General features: G+C 36.7%; 2 protein-coding genes and 1 long non-coding RNA gene across 3 annotated transcripts; 1 reads left to right on the forward strand and 2 right to left on the reverse strand.

The window, feature by feature from the left end:
• Window positions 1-632: 632 nt before the first annotated feature.
• Window positions 633-2,376, forward strand: LOC104898770 (protein CANDIDATE G-PROTEIN COUPLED RECEPTOR 7). Its single transcript, XM_010685872.4, has one exon. It carries the CDS (start codon window positions 787-789, stop codon window positions 2,107-2,109), a length of 1,323 nt encoding a protein of 440 aa, XP_010684174.1. The 5' UTR covers window positions 633-786; the 3' UTR covers window positions 2,110-2,376.
• A 6,354-nt stretch (window positions 2,377-8,730) lies between these two features.
• Window positions 8,731-9,351, reverse strand: LOC104898798 (uncharacterized). Its single transcript, XM_010685908.1, has one exon. It carries the CDS (start codon window positions 9,349-9,351, stop codon window positions 8,731-8,733), a length of 621 nt encoding a protein of 206 aa, XP_010684210.1.
• Window positions 9,352-19,448: 10,097 nt separating this feature from the next.
• LOC125499504 (uncharacterized) lies at window positions 19,449-20,113 on the reverse strand. The gene is made up of 2 exons (XR_007276380.2): window positions 19,952-20,113; window positions 19,449-19,848 (listed from the first exon to the last, which is right to left on the reverse strand). It is a non-coding gene; the product is annotated as an uncharacterized LOC125499504 (long non-coding RNA).
• Window positions 20,114-22,841: the final 2,728 nt, after the last annotated feature.

Genomic DNA, 22,841 nt, shown 5'->3' on the forward strand with positions numbered 1-22,841 from the left:
GTGAGGCGTTAGGAATTCTAGGGTTAGGAGTTTATGATTTTGTTTTTCGGCTGGGGAAGTTATCTTTTGGGCTGGGGAAACATCAAAACCAATATTTTTTTTCTTAATTCAACTATTCGGGTCAGGTAATACGGGTTGACCCGACCTAATTTTGACCCATTTACAAATCAGGTCAGGCGAGTCATTTTCAGGTCAGAAAATTAGACCTGAACCTGACCCACTTAACTTTCAGGTCGACCCATTTAACTAATCGGGTTGAAAACCTCAACCCAAACCCGCTAATTTCAGGTCGAGTTCGGGTCGGGTTGGGTCAGCTTTTGCCAGGCCTAGGCGGCAGCAACAGAGACAAACATGGTTGTTGCATGTGGTAGAGGCGGTGGTGGTGGAGGACGGGTAAAATCGTAATTTCATGTGCTACTAATGGAACAAAACTAACTTAACTTTTTGGCCAAATTTTGATAAATACTAATGATCCCAAAAAAATTACTCAACCTCTATATTTATATAAAATTTTATACAACTTAAATATATATTTCAAAAGAATGCCTTAATTATAATAATTATTGACAAATTTTCAAATAAAAATGATGTTTGACCAACAACTTGTTTCCCTTTACTTAGATCCAACTCTTCCTCGACCGCGACCCCCCTCATTGTGAACACAAACCGACGCTGCATTTCATTTGTTTCCTTTCTCAGCAGGAGAGAGAAACACATACAAATACACACTGATCTGCTCTTCCTCCACCCCACCACCACCACCATTACCATTTTCAAGATTCAAAAATGTCACCACCGACTCTCTCTCTCCTCTTCTTCCTCTTCCTCTTCCTCCTCCTCCTCCCTCTCTCCCTCGCGGAGATCAAAACCCTAAAAATCACCTCCGACTCCCGTCCCATGATCCTCTTTGAAAAATTCGGATTCACCCACACCGGGCATGTCTCCGTCGCTGTCTCCTCCGTCTCCGTAACTTCCACCTCCAATCTCTCTCCTCCCGACCCATCTCGTCTAGGCTTCTTCCTCCTCTCTGAAGAATCTCTCCTTCAAGTCCTCCTTGAGATCCAACAAAACCCTTCTTTCTGCGTCCTTGATTCTCAATACACCACCCATCTCTTCACTTTCCGTGATCTCTCTCCTCCTCCTGTTTCCTCCTTCAATCAATCTTACCCCATCACTATTCCCAACGAATACAGCCTCTTCTTCGCTAATTGCAACCCTCAAAGCTCCGTTTCTATGACCGTCACTACTCTTATGTACAATCTCGAGTTTAATGGCGTCAAAGATTATCTCCCTGCTGGTCAAACACAACTCCCTACATTGTATTTCTTCTTCTCTGTTTTGTATTGTGTCTTTCTCGCTTACTGGATCGCTGCGTGTGTGCGCAATAAGAAATCTGTCCATCGAATTCATTTACTCATGGTTGGTCTTCTTGTTATCAAGGCTGTTAACCTGATTTGTGCTGCGGAAGATAAGCACTATGTTAAGGTTACTGGATCTCCCCATGGTTGGGATGTGTTGTTTTATTTGTTTCAGTTTCTAAGGGTTGTGCTTTTGTTTACTGTCATTGTGTTGGTAGGGACTGGTTGGTCTTTTTTGAAGCCTTTTTTGCAGGAGAAAGAGAAGAAGGTGCTTATGATTGTTATCCCACTTCAGGTTTTGGCTAATATAGCTTCCATTGTGATTGGGGAGACTGGCCCGTTTATTAAGGATTGGGTCACTTGGAATCAGGTGTTTTTGTTGGTTGATATTATCTGTTGTTGTGCTATTATTTTCCCCATTGTGTGGTCGATTCGATCGTTGAGGGAGACGTCCAAGACGGATGGGAAAGCTGCTAGGAATTTAGCTAAATTGACCCTGTTTAGGCAGTTTTATATTGTTGTTATTGGGTATTTGTATTTCACTAGGATTGTGGTGTTTGCGCTCAAGACTATCTCTGCGTATAAGTATCAGTGGGTCAGCAATGCAGCTGAGGAAATTGCTAGTCTTGTGTTCTATGCAATCATGTTTTATATGTTTAGGCCTGTTGAGAGGAATGAGTATTTTGCACTTGATGATGATGAAGAAGAAGCTGCTGAGATGGCTCTTCGGGATGAAGAGTTTGAGCTTTAGAGATTTCGTGAATGTTCGTCATTTGGATGCCGTTTTTGACACTTGAGAATTTGCTAATATGCTAACTGCTCTGATGTTTTGTGCTCAAAACTCGTTAAAACAGGTCTGCAGTTGCTTCTACATTCTATGCTGGCTCCTTTCTTTTACTTTCAGATTTTAAAAATATGATTAGTGCTTGTAATTTTTCTGGAACACAATTTTATGTTGCCTTGTGATGTTGATACATTATTACTATATACTTAACAGGCCAATGCTATATTCAATTTATGCTCCGTGTGGCAAGCTGTATTAGCATAACTGTTTTGTGTCTTCTAATAATATGTTGGTGGGCTGATGACTTAGTTTTTGCTTTGCTGTTCTCTGTTTCATCTTACTTGATTAAACTTTCCTGGTGCTGCTATAGTTTGTTTCGTTCAATGTCCAAGTTTCGGTTTATAGTGTTCAAACTGAAGACTAGTTAGTGTTCAAATTTGCTCGAAAGCATCAGGTCCTGTAATGAATAGGAGTTGGAACAGCAGTTGGTCTGGCTAGTTATATGAAGTCAATGAAGAGCCTAGCTAAATCTGTACTCATATACTTTAGTATTATGGTTACTGATCTTATTGCCTAGCCTACCTTTTTGCACTGATGTGCATAGAATTATGGTTGATTTCTTGTCTCTTGTGTGGCCATTTCAGAGTTCAGACTGGGTTGCATTCGATAATCAAATGCTCCACTCGTCTGAGATAACATCCCACCACTTTCTTTTGTTTATAAGTCATTGCGGTGGGATTTATATCGCAACAGTTATGGATTATCCATTTTATGGAAGATGAATTTTGGTCATTACCTATGTGAACCCTCTCTTTTTGAGGGGAATATTATCCCTCTCTTAGATAATATTGCCATAAAATCGTTATCTTGTCTCTTGTGGTTTAGGTTTTCTGCTCAAACTTTTGTTCCGTTACATCTGTTCTCCCATGGCTTAATTTTCTATTCAACGTCCGTTGTTAGGGCCTTTTTCTGGGTGTTGAATGACCTCTTCATCTTGCTGGCTAGATTCACTCATTCTCTCTTTTTTCCCAATGTTTTGATATCAATTTTCTCTCTGGGATTGCCTACAGCAAATTGGCATACAAAAACTGTAGTTTTTTAAATCTTCACATCCTCTACGATTCAACTTTTGTAGCCTTTATCATGTTATTAAACTTCTGTTAGATTGCTCATCAACGTAATGTTTTCTGATCTTTGCACCAAAAAATAATGTTTTCAGATCAATATTTTTTTTTTTCTCCAGTAAATTTTAAAACCAGTTTCCTGTTTGAAGTTATAGGACTTTTCTACCAAAAGCAAAGCTCAGAACTTTGCTTTTGCATTGGAAGTGGAAAAATATGAACCCATAGTTTTCACAGCCTTGTGGCAATGATAGTGTGATTTCTTAATTGTGTCTTGAGAAACAAAAGTTCCTGCCATGGGACTGGACTCTAGGAACCTACTCTGTTCTCCCTTGTCAGTTGTCTTTCAAACCTTAAGGACCTCATATCCCCTGTTTGTTGTGAATGCATACGAGTGGACTCAATCGTCTAGCAAAGTTGTGCGTACCATGGTGCTGCGTACAACAGAGGATCCAAACATGCACATGTTGTGATGTTGCTCAAACTTTGAGTTTGAGGGCTCTCCAATCACCCTGGAGTAGAGAATGTTGATCCAAATATCTGGCTATTTTCCCCTTCGTGTAATCTTGATTGCTAATATAAAATACGGACGAGAGGATCCTAAATGGACACTATTTGTGACCATTGTAATGGTAGTAGGGAGGGATTCTTCTTGTGGCAATGCAACTAGTAAAATGAGAATTGTGAACAACTGTGTCAGTTTTAAGATTTTCATAAACAGGCGGTGTGATGAACTTTAAAGTATATTACTAGTAATGTTAAATTTGTAACTGGATAACTATAATCTAACTATAGGCGTTCTTTTTTTAGCAATTCCTTCCATGGGTTATTTCAATATACTGTTTGGTGTATTCCCAAAATGATCTAAAGTAATCTAAAGTCGGTTCAGTATATAGTATGTACTGTAACAGATTTACAATTGTATTTTTTCTCTCATCTTCAGTCTCCTCTTTTGTCAGCCATCACACAGTTCCTTGTTGAACTTCTATTTATCGTCCTAAAAACTACTTAAAATCGTCCCAAAAAATTGAAATTACATACCTAATCTTTTCTTTCCTTTTTCCTAAACCACCACCACCATTCACATCCTGCCACCCACCCACCTCACTCCACCACCCTCACCTCCATTGAAATTACCCCTCTCTCTCCTTCTTCAACACTATATGCATACCACCACCACTCACCCACCTCACTCCACCCTCACCTCCACTTCCTTATTCGCACACAACTGCATACTCAACCTCCCAAACCACCACCACCTTTGCGTCACCCCCCACCATTTGATTTTTTTTTTTTACCATGGGCGAATGTCCGGCCAGGACGTTCGCGCCGTGGGTAGAACGTCCTGGCCGGACGTTCTCCCATGGTAAAAAAAATTTCGACTGGCCCTTAACTGGTGGTGGGGGTGATCCGAAGGTGGTGGTTATTGGGGAGGTAGGTGATGGCCGGGGGTGGCAGGTGGTGGTGGGGATGGTGGGTGGTGTGGAAAAAGGAAAGGGTAACGTTTATAAAAATGGACTTGGGGCGATTTTAAATAATTTTGGGGCGATATATAACCAACCTCATTTCCTTGCTGACCACTAGTCTCACAGTACGCAAACCTTCCCAGTCCCCCTTCACATTTGGAACACCACCCACCATGATCATGTGCCGAGCAAAGAATGAACTTAATTGAAGTTAACTCCCCTTTTAGTTACAAGTTACAAGTTACAAGTGATCACTTATTAGTAGTTAGTACAGGGAAACATCAAAGAAGACACAAATATGGGCTGCGGACTGCTACTTGTTTTACCGAACTTACATAAAGCATTAAAGCAACGAGCGTTGATATACGCATACCCGGTATCGGAGGTAGTTGTCCATACCGGGACAAAACTGCAAATAAATGCTTCCTTTTTTTTTTTGGTTTTTGATATATGACCAAAAAGTGACCATTATTAAGATCCAATTCATATACAACAAGATCTGGAACATATAGAACTAAATTTGATTCATAACATATAAGATCTGATGCATATACTGCATAATCAAAGTTCATCTATTCTGATTATCATACTGTACGAGATATGATTTATATTGTAACCGATGTGATTCATATTATAGGTGATATGGATTGTATGACATATGATGTGAAACAGAAGCCTAATTATAATTGAATTACATACAAGTTTACATATATATATATATATATATATATATATTATATATATATATATATATATATATATATATATTATATATATATTATATATATATATATATACACATATATATATATATACATGCATGATCTGATTCACATTATAGTTGATCTGGTTATATTCAAAACTAACAACATTCATATAATCAGTGATTTGAGTTCTCTCCTACATGATCGGAGTTGTCTAAATTGCCATTAAGTCAAATTTAACATTTGGTCCACTTTACTCTTTTTGTCTTACTTTACTCTTTTTGTCTTTTTTCTGTCAAATTACTTACATACCCCGGTATGAACGCATACCGGATATGCACCCATACTTTCTCTTAAAGCAACAAAGAGAGAATTCACATTTACTGCATCAATTTGATTATTAGAGAAACTGTTAGAATATATGTAAATATAGAAGATTCTGATTATGATGTAATTAGGAAATGTGCATAATTAGTTCCTAGTTTCTAACCTTGTAATTAGCATGTAATTAGCATATATTTTTAGGTTGTAATCTCTTTCTAATGAGGGAATTAATCTCTTTTATGGTATAAGAGCAAATAAGAGTAATAATAGACTTCCGAAGGGAAGTAGATGAAGCAGTGAGAACAATATCATCTACATAGAGAAGAAGATAAGCCACATCATTACCGTTCTTCTAGATGAACAGAGAATTATCACATTTGCTATTAATAAAACCAATCTTTTCCACATAGTCAGCAAACCTGCGATACCAAGCCCGTGGAGCTTGTTTGAGACCATATAAAGATTTTTTCATAAGACACAGATGATCAGGAAACCGAGAATCACGGTACCCTATAGGCTGATGCATGTACACAATTTCATTTAATTTCCCATGCAAGAAAGCATTCTTTACATCCAATTGATGCAAGGGCCACCCCTTAGAAACTGCCAAACCGAGCACCGTACGTATAGTGTTCGATTTCACAACCGGACTAAACGTTTCTCCACAATCAATGCCAACCTGTTGAGTTTTTCCATCACATACAAGACGAGCTTTATACATCTCAAAAGAACCATCAGATTTTTCTTTATGAGCAAATATCCACATAGATCGAATAATATTAGCATTAGGAGGATGAGGCACTAATTCCCAAGTTTTATTTTTAATTAGGGCATTAAATTCGTCATCCATAGCCAATTTCCAATTTCGGTCACGGAGGGTAGACACGGGATTTTTAGGAATAGGTGAACGGTCAACTTGGGTAAGAAGAGAGAACACCTTTTTGGGTTTTAAAATTCCATGTTGGCTCCTAGTGACGGGCCGTGAACCAAGAGTGGAAGTAGAAGAGGGTGGGTGATCATTTATGGAGGGCTGATGGGCTAAAGAGGGAGAGGGAGCATCTATGGAGTTCGGGTGGGCCGGAGAGGGGGAAAGGGGGCCTGTGGAGAGGCGTGTGTGAGCTGGGCCAGATAGAGCGGGGGGGGGGGGGGGGGGGAGGACTGGGCCAGGTGACGCGGGTGGAAAGGGAGCTTATTCTCATCAAATATGACATGTCTACTAATAATGATTTTTCGGGAAGAGAGGTCATAACACTTGTAGCCCTGTTGATTTGGTGGGAATCCCAAGAAACACACAAGGTGTGGTACGGGCTTGGAGTTTATAAATTGTAGTAGAAGGATAGAGAGGGAAACATAAACACCCAAAGACACGGATATGAGAGTATGATGGCTCTTTATTGTAAAGGATTTGGAGAGGCGAATGATAGGCATACATCTTATTTGGAAGAATATAGAGGAGATATGTGGCCATTTGGAGAGCATGATGCCAAAATGTAGATGGGATAGAGGAATGAAGAAGAAGGGTACGAATCACATTGTTTATCGTACGGATCTTGCGTGCAGCTTTACCATTTTGAGATGATGTATATGGACAAGAGAGGCGAAAAGATAAGCCATTGGTTTTACAAAAATCCCAAAAAGGTGCATTATCGAATTCCCGACCATTATCACATTGTATATTTTTAATTTTCCGTTCAAATTGTGGGCGGATATAAGCTCTAAATTGTTAAAAAATAGAGTAAACTTGGGATTTCTTAGACATGGGAAAAGTCCACAAATAATTTGTATAATCATCCAACAGAACAAGATAATAACGATGGCCCATAGAGCTCAAAACGGGAGATGTCCAAAGATCACAATGGATAATATCAAATGGCATCAAAGTACTAGAAGTAGAACTAGAAAATGGCAATTTCACGTGTTCTCCAAGGGGACACGAGTAACACATATCAAAAGAGTCAAGTTTATTACATTGAATAAGATTCTTATTTTTAAGAGATGCCAAAATGAAAGACCCCGGATGGCCTAACCGAGCATGCCATAAGGATGGTGCAAGAGCAGCAAATGTAGTAGGAGGAGTGGCTTGATGATGGTGGGTGGTGATTAGATAGAGGTTACCCCCGACTCTCACATCTCATGAGTTGTTTCCCCGTCCGAAAATCCTTCACAGAAAACCCAAAAGGATCAAACTCAACACACATTATTATCAGTGGTGAATTTACGAACGGATATCAAGTTTTTAATGAGTTTGGGTGCATGCACGACATTTTTGAGAGCTAAAGGAGGGTAGGGGGACAACAATGAGGAATCACCAAAATCACAACTTGGAATACTTTGGCCATTTCCGACTACAACACCATTTAAAATGCTCGAATTAAAATAAGACTTAAAATTACCTTGGGAAGAAGTCATGTGAGAAGTAGCCCCGGTATCCATATACCAACTCGGATCCTGTGGATTAAGCCCAAGGGTGTGCATGGCCGCTTCAATGTCGGTTGGAACCTGCTGTGCATCTGCCACAAAGGCCTATGGACGTGGCCCAGCTCCAAGAATGCCTGGAGGAGGCTGCTGTGACTGAAACTAGGGCCTAGCCCATGAAGAGGTGTGATAGGGGCAAGGAGGATAGGCCCAAGGAGTGAAGGGAGGCCATCCCCCTGCCCATGTATGCTGCAGACCCCAGGATTGCTGCGCGGCAGCCCACTGCTGTGGCGTGGCAGTCCACTGCTGGCTACCGCCCCGTCCATCGCCGCCGATGGAATTCTGGCCACTGTCACCGGAGTTCTGCCGGCCACCACCATTCCCGCCGCCCCCTTTTTGAGTATTTTTATTTTGATTTTTTTTTCTTTTGATTGTGGGGGACCTTTTGAGCACCATGAGGGGCACGAGTGGGAGAAGCGGTGGTGTGGTCATTGACGGAAGCCATCATGGCGGTGGAGGAAGAGCCGGTTGCGGCTTTCTTTGCCAAACCCGATTCTTCTAGAACAAGCATTGATCGGGCTTGGTAGAAAGGAGGAAGAGGGTCACTTTGGCGAAGTAACGTCCCAAACCATTGTATGCATCGGTAAGACCCGCAACCATTTGTAAAACAAGTCGGTTATTAGAAACCGGAGCGCCAACATTCTTAAGTTGGTCGGCCAACATCTTTAAACGTTGACAATAAGCAGATGCACTAGGAAAATCCTCCATAATAGTATTGGAGAATTCTTGTTCAAGGGTGATGGCACGGGATGATTTATTATCTTGAAAAATATCCCGTAGCATTTCCCACGCCGCTTGAGCCGTTGAATCGGGTTCCAAGATAGTGTTAAGAAGATCCTCAGAAATGGTGGCACAGATCCACTTTAACACCGTAGCATCAATGGTGGACCATTCTTCCTTTTCTTCATCTGTGGTAGGAACCTTGGCTTTGGACGAAGGAATAATATGATTGATCACTTGACTTGATCTAGCATGGATTTTGAACAATTCCGCCCACGTAGAATATTGAACATTTTCCATGTCTAGAATAATAGGAACATTGTTTTTGATATTTGAAGAAGAAAGAGATGAAAGAGGAGAAGAAGAAGGTGGTGGACGAGGGGGAGAAACGGTGGTCATGGTGGCCGGTGGAAGAAAAGGCGTGGGCTGGGTGGAGCTAGGGCAGGCGGAAGCAAGGGGAGGAAGAGAACCCTAGCAAAAAATCTGATACCATGAAAGAGATTAGTTCCCTCATTAGAAAGAGATTACAACCTAAGAATATATGCTAATTACATGCTAATTACAAGGCTAGAAACTAGGAACTAATTGTATGTGAGAAGGTTGCCCGTGGTGAAGTTCGAGTACTACATGTTCCCTCCCGTCATCAAATTGCAGACATTTTTACAAAGGGCCTTCCTTTGATTTTATTTGAAGATTTTAGGGACAGTCTCAATGTTCATCCTCTTCCCGCTTCAAATGCGGGGGGTGTGTTAGAATATATGTAAATATAGAAGATTCTGATTATGATGTAATTAGGAAATGTGCATTATTAGTTCCTAGTTTCTAGCCTTGTAATTAGCATATATTCTTAGGTTGTAATCTCTTTCTAATGAAGGAATTAATCTCTTTCAGAAACTAATCGGTATCAATACCTAACCATCATTTGTTGGAACACTATAACTCACTGGCAGATCCAGAATTATGTATTAAGTTGGGTCAAAATAAAATTACTAATTTTATTAAACAATCAATTTTACCATAAAATTTACATAAATCTCAAATTATATAAAGAAAAAAAATGCAAAATTTTCAAATTTAAGCGGGATCAACTGACCCCACTAAGTCCATCATACCTCTGTCCCTGCTGTAACTAGCCTTCTCTTGTTGATAATTTTACTTGAACAACCGCTTGCCTTCTCCTATTCATGATTAGGGCTGTTCAGAGTGCGGTCTGGACTGCACCAAACCGCAACCCAAATCGTTTTTTCGTAGTTTGAGTTGGTTTGCGGTTTTAAAATTGCGGTTCGGGTTATGATTTCAAGCAAACCGCAGTTTGCAGTTTGGGCTAGGTTCTAATTTTTGTAAACCAAAATCGCACCACAAACCGCAATTGTATTTTTTTTCAAAAAAAAAAAATACAATACACTTGACAAGGTGGCATACAAGTATAAAACTGAAAAAAGAAGTTTGAGGTAAAGAACTTTAACACTTTTGATAAAGAGAACGTATTGTGTCGGACTCGTCTGACACAACATTCTCGTCGGACGACATAGAATTTATAACCACGCGCGCAAAGCAAAATTTATAACGACCGAAAAAAATAAAAATAAAAACAAAAACAACAGCTTCATCCGCCATTGTTCAACGGGAAATTATCGTACTTATCCGCTTTCTCCCTGCAAGTAAATCTCATTTCGACATTCCATTTCTCAATCTAGTTAAAGCAAGAATGTCAACCGAATATTCGAACTCCCAAATCGAAAGTTCATTAAAAAATGAACTAACCAAAGAAAAAGGTAACACAGATCTCACATTAATTAACAAGTTTCACACGATAACTCAACTTATAAATTCATATTAAAAACTGTTTGATACAGATAGCAGATCAGGAAAAAAAAGAAAGAAATTACATGGAGAATCAGCTGGAAAAGACGACAAAGAAACAGGTGCAACAAAATAATTTTCAATTGCATTTACACATTTTCAGTTAGCATTTACATTGTCTCAGTTACTATGTCTAAAATTTTCATTTACAAAAGTCTATTTTTCAGTTGGTCTTCATATTAGCATTTACATTGTCTCAGTTACTTCTTTTTCCAGTTAACCTCACTTCTTTTTTCAGTTAGACTTATTTATTTTTCAGTTGGTCTTCATATTATTTCATTTAGTATAATGATCCTTTCATTTCATTCTATTCCAATTAGACTAAAAATTTTCAGTTAGCATTTACATTGTTTCAGTTAGACTTATTTATTTTTCAGTTGGTCTTCATATTATTTCATTTAGTATAATGATTCTTTCATTTCATTCTATTCCAATTAGACTAAAAAATTTCAGTTAGCATTTGTATTGTTTCAGTTAGACTTATTTATTTTTCAGTTGGTCTTCATATTATTTCATTTAGTATAATGATTCTTTCATTTCATTCTATTCCAATTTGACTAAAAATTTTCAGTTAGCATTTACATTGTTCCAGTTAGACTTATTTATTTTTCAGTTGGTCTTCATATTATTTCATTTAGTATAATGATTCTTTCATTTCATTCTATTCCAATTAGACTAAAAATTTTCAGTTAACATTTACATTGTTTCAGGTAGACGTATTTATTTTTCAGTTGGTCTTTGTATTATTTCATTTAGTATAATGATTCTTTCATTTCATTCTATTCCAATTAGACTAAAAATTTTCAGTTAGCATTTACATTGTTTCAGTTAGACTTACTTATTTTTCAATTGGTCTTCATATTGTATCATTTAGTATAATGATTCTTTCATTTCATTCTATTCCAATCAGACGAATAATTTTCCGGTAGGATTTACATTGTTTCAGTTAGTATATCTAAAATTTTCATTAACAAATGTCTATTCGAATCAGATTAATAATTTTCAGTTACACTTATTGATTTTTCAGTTCATCTTCATATTATTTCATTTACTTTCTAAAAATTTACAATTAGACAAATGGACCATACTCAGGTCACTTCTTTTCTCAGGTAGACTTATTTATTTTTCCAGTTGGTCTTTATATTATTTCATTTAGTATAATGATTCTTTCATTTCATTCTATTCCAATAAGACTAATAATTTTTAGAACCTTATTATTTTCAGCTACACTTGTTTAGTTTTCAGTTAGTGCGTCTGTTCTTTCAGTTAGTATGCTTATTTTTTGTCAATGAACTCAACAGGTGAACATGAGTATCTCAAGTACATCAATGACGAGAATATCAGAAGCAGTTTAATAGGGAGACATGTTACAGATCTCAAAGATGGTTACAACTTGTATCAAGCTCATTCAAGAGCATTAGGATTTGTATTAGGAAACAAACTCTAAGGAGGAGGAGAATTGATAATTCTATATACGAATTCTACTTGGTTTGCTCAAAGGAAGGAGCCTCAAAATCAACAAACAAAATAAGAGAACCAAAAGAACAAGACACACAACAAGATCATGTTCAGATACCAAATGTTGAGGAGCCAACCAAGGAAAGAATGGAAAGGGTGGTCAATGAGACAAGAACAACATGCAAAGCCATGGCCAGATTTAAGCAAGAAAAACCTGGACAAGACTTTCTTGTTGTAGCTCATGAGTTGGACAACAACCATGAGTTCGTAATACAACAAGAACTACATCACCTGAAATTAGAAAGGAGGATAACTGAACAAAAAGGCCAACTAATAGAAACAATGGTTGAATCTGGCGTAAAGCCAATGCATGCATACAACTTTTTGTGTCATGAGGCTGGATCAGAGGAAGTAGTGGGCCACACAAAAAGGGACCATCTAAACTATATCACACAGTACAGAACAAGATTGGTTGAAGGAAAGGATATGCAGAGTGTGTTGGACGTACTTCAGCAAAGAGTGGATGATGATCCTGCATTCTTCTATATGCTGAAATTTGGCGAATATAACAACATTGTCAGCTACTTTTGGTGAGATTCCATGATGTTGGAGGACTTTAGAGCCTATGGAGATGTTATGATATTCGACACCACTTATAGGACAAACAAGTATGGACTGATATGTGCACCATTTGTTGGCATAAACTGTCATTGGAAAACAACAATGTTTGCATGCGCTTTCATAACCAATGAAAAAGAAGAAAGCTTTGAATGGTTGCTAGAAACATTCAAAAGAGCAATGTGCCAACAAGAGCCAAAGACAATTTTCACTGATCAAGATAAGGCCATGGGCAATGCAATTGAAAAGGTATAAATAACACAAACTCACACAATTGAATACAAAGCTGTCAATTTGTAATTATTGTTATCATTTCAGTTGCATGTCTTATTGTTTCATTTCAGATCTACTCTTTCAGTTAGATTTATAAGCATTCAAATGAAAATGATTTAAAGCATATTATGTACCATCTTAAAACAGGTTTTCCCAAATTCAAGACATAGGCTTTGCCTTTGGCATATAGAGAAGCACTTTGTAAGCCACTTCGGATCCCTCAAGACTAATGAAGACTTCAAGAACATGTTCAAGAACTGCTTGATGGGGTGTCAAAATGAATCAGGCTTTGAAGAATTATGGACGAAAATGATGGAAATGTATGGACATGAGAAAAAGGAATGGTTCGATCAAGTATATGATCAGAGACACAAGTGGTGCACCGCGTCAAATAGGAATATGTTTTCAGCTGGAATCTTATCATCACAAAGAAGTGAAGTCACAAACAAGGCAATATCATTCAATGCAAAAGCAACGACAAACTTGTTTGAATTCTACCATATATTTGAGCAAACAGTGAAGAGATGGAGAAGCAATGAAACTAGTGACAACTTCCGGAACAGAACCGAACGTCCCAAAGCTGTCAAATCCAAGTCAAAGCTCCTGAAACATGCAGCTGATGTATACACACTAGCACTGTATAATGACTTTGAAACAGAGTATGAGTGGGCAATGGCATCCTTTTTACATGTATTTGCAACAGAAAACTCAGAGCTGAAGTTGTTTGAAGTCTCACCATAAGAAGATTTCAGCAATTCACATACGGTAGCATACGATGAGGCTACAACAGAATTAGTGTGCTCATGTCAATGCTTCACAGAGACGGGGATGCTTTGCTTTCACATCATAAGGGTCATGCACATGTTCAGCATATTTCAAATCCCAGAAAAATAAATCCTTAAAAGATGGACAAGACTTGCAAAGTCAGCAGTATAGGAGAATGTTCAAGGTTAGTGAAATAAATCAATATAACTAACTGACAAATTAATGTAACTAACTGAAACAATTAAGACACCAACATTTAGTTAGTCAACTGAAAAAAAAAGCTCGAGCTGAAAAACTAGTATAACTAACTGATCAATTAATGGTACTAACAGAAAATTAATTGGGGATTTTATTTGTGTGGGAGGGGGGATTTTGGGGGTGGGAGGTTTTGGGAGTTTGGGGGTTTTTGTTGGGGGGGTTTGATTAGCCAACTGAAAAATTACCTGAAACACTTAACTAATTGAATAATTACTGTAACTAACTGAAACAATCAAAACACCACCTGAAACAATTTATCAACTATCTGAAAACTTTAGTTAGCCAACTGAAAAAGTAAAGCTCCAACTGAAACACTTTATCAACTAGCTGAAAAGTTTTTTTCGCCAATGAAATAATTGACTAAGAAATTGTTATTACAGCAGACAAGGACCAAAACCAAAATGCACTGTTATGGACACCATGGAGACATGCAATAACCAAGAATTTCTACAACCTAGTGTCAATATGTCAATCGAGTGAGGATGCAAGAAAATTATGTGACAAGTCGTTGAAGGAAATATTCAAATCGGTAAAAGAAGTTTTCAAGACCGATCAACAAAAACAACAAGAAATCGAAGACGAAGAACTACGAAGAGACACAGTTGAAAATCCTGAGGTGATAAAGACAAAAGGAAGAACCCCTAAGGGAAACAAGAGAGTAAAAGGACATTTTGAGAAGCGTAAAATGAAGACAACGCATCCGAATGAATATGGAACAAAAATCCCAAATGTACCTGAAGTTGAATAGTGTAAAAATAATATTAGTTTTCAATTGTATTCCAGTTAGTAATTATTTTCAGGTACACTTGTTTATTTTTCAGCTCGTCTTTATAGTGCTTCAGTTAGACTTATTTATTTTTCAGTTGGTCTTCATATTGTTTCATTTACTTTCTCACAATTTACAATTAGACAAATGGACCATACTCAAGTCACTTCTTTTTTCAGGTAGACGTATTTATTTTTCAGTTGGTTTTTATATTATTTCATTTAGTATAATGATTCTTTCATTTCATTCTATTCCAATTAGACTAATAATTTTCAGTTAGGATTTACATTGTTTCAGTTAGTTTCCTAAAATTTGTATTTACAAATATATGTCATAAACTATCATTCTGAGTTAGATTTTTCACTTTTCAACTGGTGATTGTATTTTTCCACTTAATTCTCAAACAATTTCATTTACACGAATGTATTCCACTCATAGTAAGTGTAAATGTACAATTCTAAAAATAAAAAATATCAATTGAGTTGTGTGCTATTTCTACTGTACATTACAAAATTGAGTTGTGTGCTATTTCTACTGTACATTACAATAATAAAAAAAAGACAGTTTGGCAACTAAGAATAACGAAAATTCAACAATTTGTTTAATCTGTCTTTATCTTCATAGTGATCATTCAACACTACTTCGACTTCCTCCTCGTGCTTCCTCCTTCGCTCTAAAATTCGTGGTTCTTCTTTATTTGACCTCTTTGATCGATTAACTGCTAATCTATTAATTACACCCTCTTTTTCCTTCCTCAACTTCTGTCTTGCCATAAGTTGAGGCTTTTTTGCTGACCAAACATAACAATCACGCTTCACTTTGTCTTTCAATTTGTTTAAAGGATGCTCCACTAGACAAAGTGCAAGCTTGCACTGCTGAAAGTTTTTGGTGGCTGCCTGCGAAATAAAAAAATCAACACTATTAAAAAAATTTCAAAAACAGAATTCTAACAAGTAAAAATTCTCCCAAAAAACCATAAAGTTATTATACCCTTTTCAGGTCAACAAGTGGAAACTCGTTCGCATTTTCACCATCGTACAACTCCATACACTTGATTGCATACACACCACAATCATGATTGTTTTCCTTGTTTCTCCAAGGGAAAAAAAGAGTCACTTTCTCCCAATGTTGGAGATGATCAAAATCACGACATCTCATATTACCTTGCATAAAAGCATCAAAAGCACGACACTGCATTTGAAAATGAAAAAGTAAAGAACCATTAAAAAATAAGTAACAAAATGAAATGAAATAAAAAACAATCCCATCACAAAAGGGTACGTAAAAAATATGTAAGACCATTAAATCCCTCATAAACATATCTATCAATATCCTTCATGTCTGTACGATTGTCAATGTTTTCAATCCTTTTAGCTTTCTTGTTGAGCACCAAAATAGTATAATGATCATCCTTGTGAACAGAAACAAAAATCTGGAATATACACATAAGATACAAAAGCAATGAGTCTACCTGAACGAGAACAAAAAACTAAATGAAATACTAACAACACTAGCTGAAACAGAAACTCGGACTAACTGAAAGATTGAAAACACTGACTGAAATATAAATTAATCCAAATGACAACAGTAATAAATTCAACTGAAACAATAAAGGATGTCAACTGAAACAAAGAAGCAAATTAAATGAAACAAAAAATTAGCACAAAATGAAATCAAAACTATAACTAGCTCAAACAATTACAAAACTATCAGAAGTAAGCATAATACTATCAATTATTAAAACATATGAAACTAACTGAAATCAAAAGGAAAAAAAAATGGTAAACAACAACACAGTCCCACTAACCAGTTCAGCTTGTCGAAATCGTTCCTTGGAAATGTTTTCACCCACGCAAAGAGCGTCAATACATTTCTTGAAGAATAAATCATCTTCTTTTGTAACCAACTTTTTCTTCTTCTCTTCCCATTCTTTCAATTTCTCATCATATTCACTAGTGCCCTCCAACTTCTTCAAAATAATTTCATTTTCAGCAATTTCACTATCAAACTCAACCTTTTTTGCCTTCTCTTCACACATCCAATTAATATAGTTCTGCAACAACAGAAAACAGATACTAAATAACCAACTGAAAACAGATGAAAAAAGAATATGACAAACTGAAAACAGAAGATGGCCAACTGAAAAAATAATATGACCAAATGAAAGCAGATGTATAAAACAAAATGAAAAGAGAATATGACCAACTGAAAAAAAAGAGCAAATAAAACTAAGCAATAACACTAACCACATAGTACACCATCAACAGAAGTGAAAAATAAAAAGAATTGAAAAACTTACTGAAAAAATAAAACTATATTAGATAGAAACACTTACAAAAGACATCAAATTAAACCAAAATCTCCTCGTTGCTGAAGGTGATTCTTCTTCTTGCCTATTAAACATATATGCGCATCCATCAATAACTCCATTAGTCAACCAACCGTGACGAGGCATGCTAACAAGGTCGAACTTGTACAACTGAACCGAGTACTTGCTGTCGTGATTCTCGAAGTCCACAATGATATCACTTTGTAGTTCATCTTGCAGCATCAAATTATTCATCTTTGTAGGTTCAAAATTTGGATCCAATGACAGCCTTGAAACATCGTCAAACTCATTGTAGAAAAGATAATCAACCGGCAACACGTTTTCAGGAGAGAGATCACTCAGGTACTTGTTATATTGCTGCAAGCTTCGAGACAAGATTATGCCATAATTATTGACAGGGATAGCCTGCAAACCAGGTGCAGAAGAAGAACCAAAACCAGCTATGCTCCAATATCTTTCTTCTCATCCTCTTCTTTTTTCGGCTCTTCATAATCAACTCCTTATTGTTTTGCAATCTTGTCAATGAGTTTATCCAAATCATCATCCTCAGAATCATCACCTTTTTCCTTCACTCTCGTAACTTTCTCAGATTTTTCCGAATTATAGTCATAGTCCCACCCCTTCAATAATTCAGGTGTTGAAGAAATTTCTGACTTTGAATGTTTCTTAGGTATGTATGATTTGTATGATGATTGATCAAGAGAAGAATAAGAGCCATCACCTTGCATTGCATTAAAATATGAAAAAAATAGTTAAACAAAAATGACAGATATACTAACTGAAACATAGACAAATACTAACTGACAAGAAACATACACTAACTGAAATAGAAACATATTCTAACTGACAAGAAACATACACTAAATGAAACATAAACTAATACTAACTGACAAGAAACATACATTAACTGAAACATAAACTAATACTAAATGACAAGAAACATACACTAACTGACAAGAAACATATACTAACTAAAACATAAACTAATATTAACTGAGAAGAAACATACACTAAATGAAACATAAACTAATACTCACTGACAAGAAACATATACTAACTAAAATAGAAACATATACTAACTGAGAAGAAACATACACTAACTGAAACAGAAAATTAACCAAATTAAAACACAAATAAACAAACGGAAAAATAAATTAATACCTACTGAAACAAAATGCAGTCTAAAAAAAACAAAAACTATACTTACACGAGGATATTTTACGTTAACTAGAGTGATGATGGGAATTGAACTTCCAACACCCTCACCACTGTCTGCACTGTCTGCACATCCAACAGCCTCACCAACAGGACTCGAAGTTAATAGTTGGAATGAAGGGCATGAAGGATCAGCACTTTTAAAAGCATGACCACTATCAGGACCACCAACAGGACGCTGATGACGCAGAAGGCGAACGTAATCAGATATCTTTTTCCCTTTACCAGAAGAATCAACTTTCGAAGACCTTCTACTATAGACGTTCTCAACAACTTCAACAATGAAAGGAGGAGTAGAAAGATCAACAACTTCAACAGCAGCGGTAGGAGTAGAGGTAGGTGTAGAATCAACAATCTGCTTCTCATAAGAACTCTTCTGCAAACCAGAATCATGAGTAACACTCTTATCCTTATCCTTATCCTTATCCTTATCCTTAACCTCTTTAAGTTGATCATCATCAACATTCCTCGTCTTATCATCTTCCTTTGGTTCTTTCTCATCATCTTCATTCAAAAACAAAAACAATAAAAAAAAGCTAAATACACAAGAGCTGATGTAACGCCCCGACTCTCAAGCATCAATATTAGGTTAATTAATTACAAGGATTAGCAGCGGAAGACCTTCCTACACTAGTAGAAAAAACCTCAAATGCTCCGGTTTTTTAGGCCACAAATGCTCCGTATTTGACGCGTAGCAAACATCGCCCGAGCATTTGAGACTTTTACAGATGCTCAGGTTGCAACCGGAGCATTTGTAACACAAATGCTCCGGTTTTATCTTAAAAACCGGAGCATTTATGTACAAATGCTCCGGTTTTAAAGTTAAAACCAAAGCATTTATGTTACAAATGCTCCGGTTTTTAAGATAAAACCGGAGCATTTGAGCCCCTAAAAATCTAAAAAAAAAAAATTTTTTTTTTGCTTTTTTTATCCTAAATTGATGGACAATCATTTACATGTAGATAAAAGTTTCATTTCTAATATTTTTGTTCATAAATACAAGATATAGTACAAATCTCCAAGGTAATGCCACAAGAAATTGATGATCACTCTATATCTCCCATCCCTGCTTCACCGTGTCAGAACAAGATATCAAACTCAGACTAAAAGAAAAAAAGCGATATACTAATATCATACAACACCCTGTGGTTGTACTCACGTTATTGAGTCACCTGCACATATATGGTAAGCCATCGCTTGAAGGAGGAAGTCTTCTTTCGAATTCCTCTGAAGGCATTAGGAGGTCTTGGCAAATCTATAGGCAAAAGGCCATTGAAATCCACAGGAGATGATGTGTCTAATTGAGAGAGGGACTCCAATAGGACAACCTCTGTTATACCTGCAAATGAATCTAAGGAAAGCCTAGTATTTAACAGCTTAATGTCATGGCAACATGATGGTATACGAGAACCATAGCCCAAAAGAACAAAAGTTTAGTAAAAAAGAAGATTTACCATTCAACAGCTTTCCCCCCCACATTGGCAAACTCCTTCAAGATCTTTCTCAATTTCCAGTCACAGGGGTGCTGTAGAATTCAAGAAAAATATATAGATATATTAAATTTCTCAGTCTTGCTCCTCATTCCATCAATGAGCTTCAAACATTAATAATATAATGACAAATTGCATTTTATCCCAAATAAGGGTAACTTTATAGTGTTTTTGTTTGGAATGGAGGTTGAAGTGTTTTTGTTTGGCATCTGACTTTGTAGTGTTTTTGTTTAGCATCTGAGTTTGAAGTAATCAAATAATAAATTGAGCAGAGAAGGTAGTCAGTTATTACTACAAAAGGGGTTGTAACTGTACTACAGGCTAATTTCCACCTCCACCAGGGATCACAGGTAAGGCGAGAGGAAATTCAACACTATTCAACCCTCAAACATCTAAGAATGTCCAACAGTTCATTCCACGGCTTAAAATTCCAACACTCTGAGGGCTGTTTCCACCAACACTTAACATAGGGCCAAATAGTGCAAAACATTCAGAAGCTTCCTCAATCTGACACAATTCTGTGTCATAACTGAGTATGAGTAAGAAGGCAACCAATATCAAAATATGATGCTAGAACAAATTATATTAGATCAAGAAACACAAGCCGGGAAGAAGAAAAAGGGTGCAAACTTGGGGTTTTGATTCGTTCAAATATTCCAGGTCAAGCAGCCTAAATTGGCGAGGTTAAATCATGGATGAGTCCCAACATTTCAAAAACCCAGCTGGCTTGGAACAGGTAATACGAATTACGAGATACTTTTGGAGTTCTATTTTGGTCATATGAAGATTGTACAAAGTATTTACACAAATGTCATTAATCATCCTCATTCTAATCTTGCCACATATAGGCCCATGTATTCTAGGGATGGGACAAGCTTTCTTAGAAAATTATTGATGCCTAACTCAAAATAGAAATGTAGGTTCTTCAGAAGTTATCATAAATAACCAACTGCACATGCTATATGAAATTATGCTTTTGATACCTATTCTTTACTGTTCTGAGTACTCTAGACACCACCCACCCCCCCCAAAAAAAATTGAAGATAAGTACCTCCATCTCCAATGGACTATCATAGCTTGCTGTAGAAAGAGGCTGCAAAACATACTTGTTCCTTTCTGCTGATTCATGATGCCACATCAAGGAACTACCAAGCGGTCTTCCACAATTCAACCACAGAAGCAACCTGCCGACTTCCTATCAAAGCATTCCAATTCACCACAACACATAACAAATCACAATTTTCCAAATTTATATTGCTAAAATACTTCCCAATTTATTTCCTTTTTTAATCAATAGATAATTCTTGATTAAGCAAACTAATATCTGAAAAACCCATCAACCCAGAGTAAAAAAGAAGTATCAACGTTTTATGATATATGAGCAAAACAATCTATAAGTACAGGAAATAATAGCTAATGTAAACTACAAAAACATCCACATACACATAAATTTGAAACAAGTTTGCTGACAGCTAAACGGTCATTTTGCCTAATCTGCAAACATGAAGAACACAGACTTAGACAATTCTACATGTAGACATAAGCAACACAAAAAATAATCAAAGCATTTGGAATAAGCACTAATGGCACACGCAATGATTAGTAGATTTACAGTATATATGCCATGATAAAACTTCATTGCAGGGGAAATATAATATACATGTTGAACAATGTCTTGGGCATCAAGTAGATTATTAATCTATTTGGTAATTATTGCCCACTTAAATAGAAAATCAACTGATTGCATCCATCAACTCTCTCAAAAGACACAAGATCACATACAAATCAAACCCGGAAGAAGGTGAATAAAGGGATCAGTTTGAAACTTCTTGTACATTGGATAACATGGCTCTTGTCTCACTATGAACCACAAAAAGAAATAGGCATAATTGCATAATAAGCAATATGTCAATTTGTTTTATAGATATCTTATCTGGATATAATAAAAACAATTATGAGTTATTTTCTATTCAATGATGCATATCCCTGTAAACACAAAGAGGAGAAGGTGACTGAAGACCCAATTATGGGTTCATTTTCCAATGTTTGAATACAACATGGGGGAAGGGAAGGGAATTGGAAGGATTCATTTTCCTTCTCCTCTTAAAAAGTCGAACCATCCAATGTCGAAATATTTGAAAGGAAAATGCAAGCTCACTCTCCCCTCCCTTTCCTTTCCTCCCGTTTCACTCCCCTGTCTTTCCTACATTAATGCTATCCAAAAGAAAGTGTAAAGCAAGACCTAAAATTGAGGTTAAGTTACAAATTGATGCTTATTTCTCACCCTATCTTTCCTATATTAATAGTTTATGCCAAATTGAAGTGTACTTAACCTCCCGTTTCACTCCCCTGTCTTTCCTACATTAATAGTTTCTTTGCGTGATGTCTGTAAATGCATCATCTCATTAACACCTTTTTTTTTTCTTCCTCGTTCTGTTTGTTCTTTCTAATAAAGGACCATCGGAGTTGGGGTCCTTAAGTCTTGATCAGGTGGCTTGTACTTTTATTTTGAAAAATTTATGCAAAAGATAGTAAAGTAAGTGCAAGCACAGATGACAAAGCATCCGTTCAATAGGATCCAACGTAAGAATGTGACAAGCTAACATCTGCAAACAAAGTGGCCACAAAAGGATTCAAAAATAAATCACTCTGTTGTGCAAAAAAACTCACATGATGTACATCTATGAATGAAAATCTTATTGCTTTACTCTAGCTGCATAACGTATGTAACTAATAGCTATGTCTGTCAATCTCCAGAGGAACTTGCATCCTGTACTCCCCCGATAGTCTACATGAGTAACTTGCAGATCTGCTAAAATAGATGGCGATGATCCCCTCGCAGCCCATTATCTCA

This window comes from Beta vulgaris, chromosome 7 (genome assembly GCF_026745355.1).
Source record: "Beta vulgaris subsp. vulgaris cultivar EL10 chromosome 7, EL10.2, whole genome shotgun sequence".
Classification (NCBI taxonomy): Eukaryota; Viridiplantae; Streptophyta; class Magnoliopsida; order Caryophyllales; family Amaranthaceae; genus Beta; species Beta vulgaris.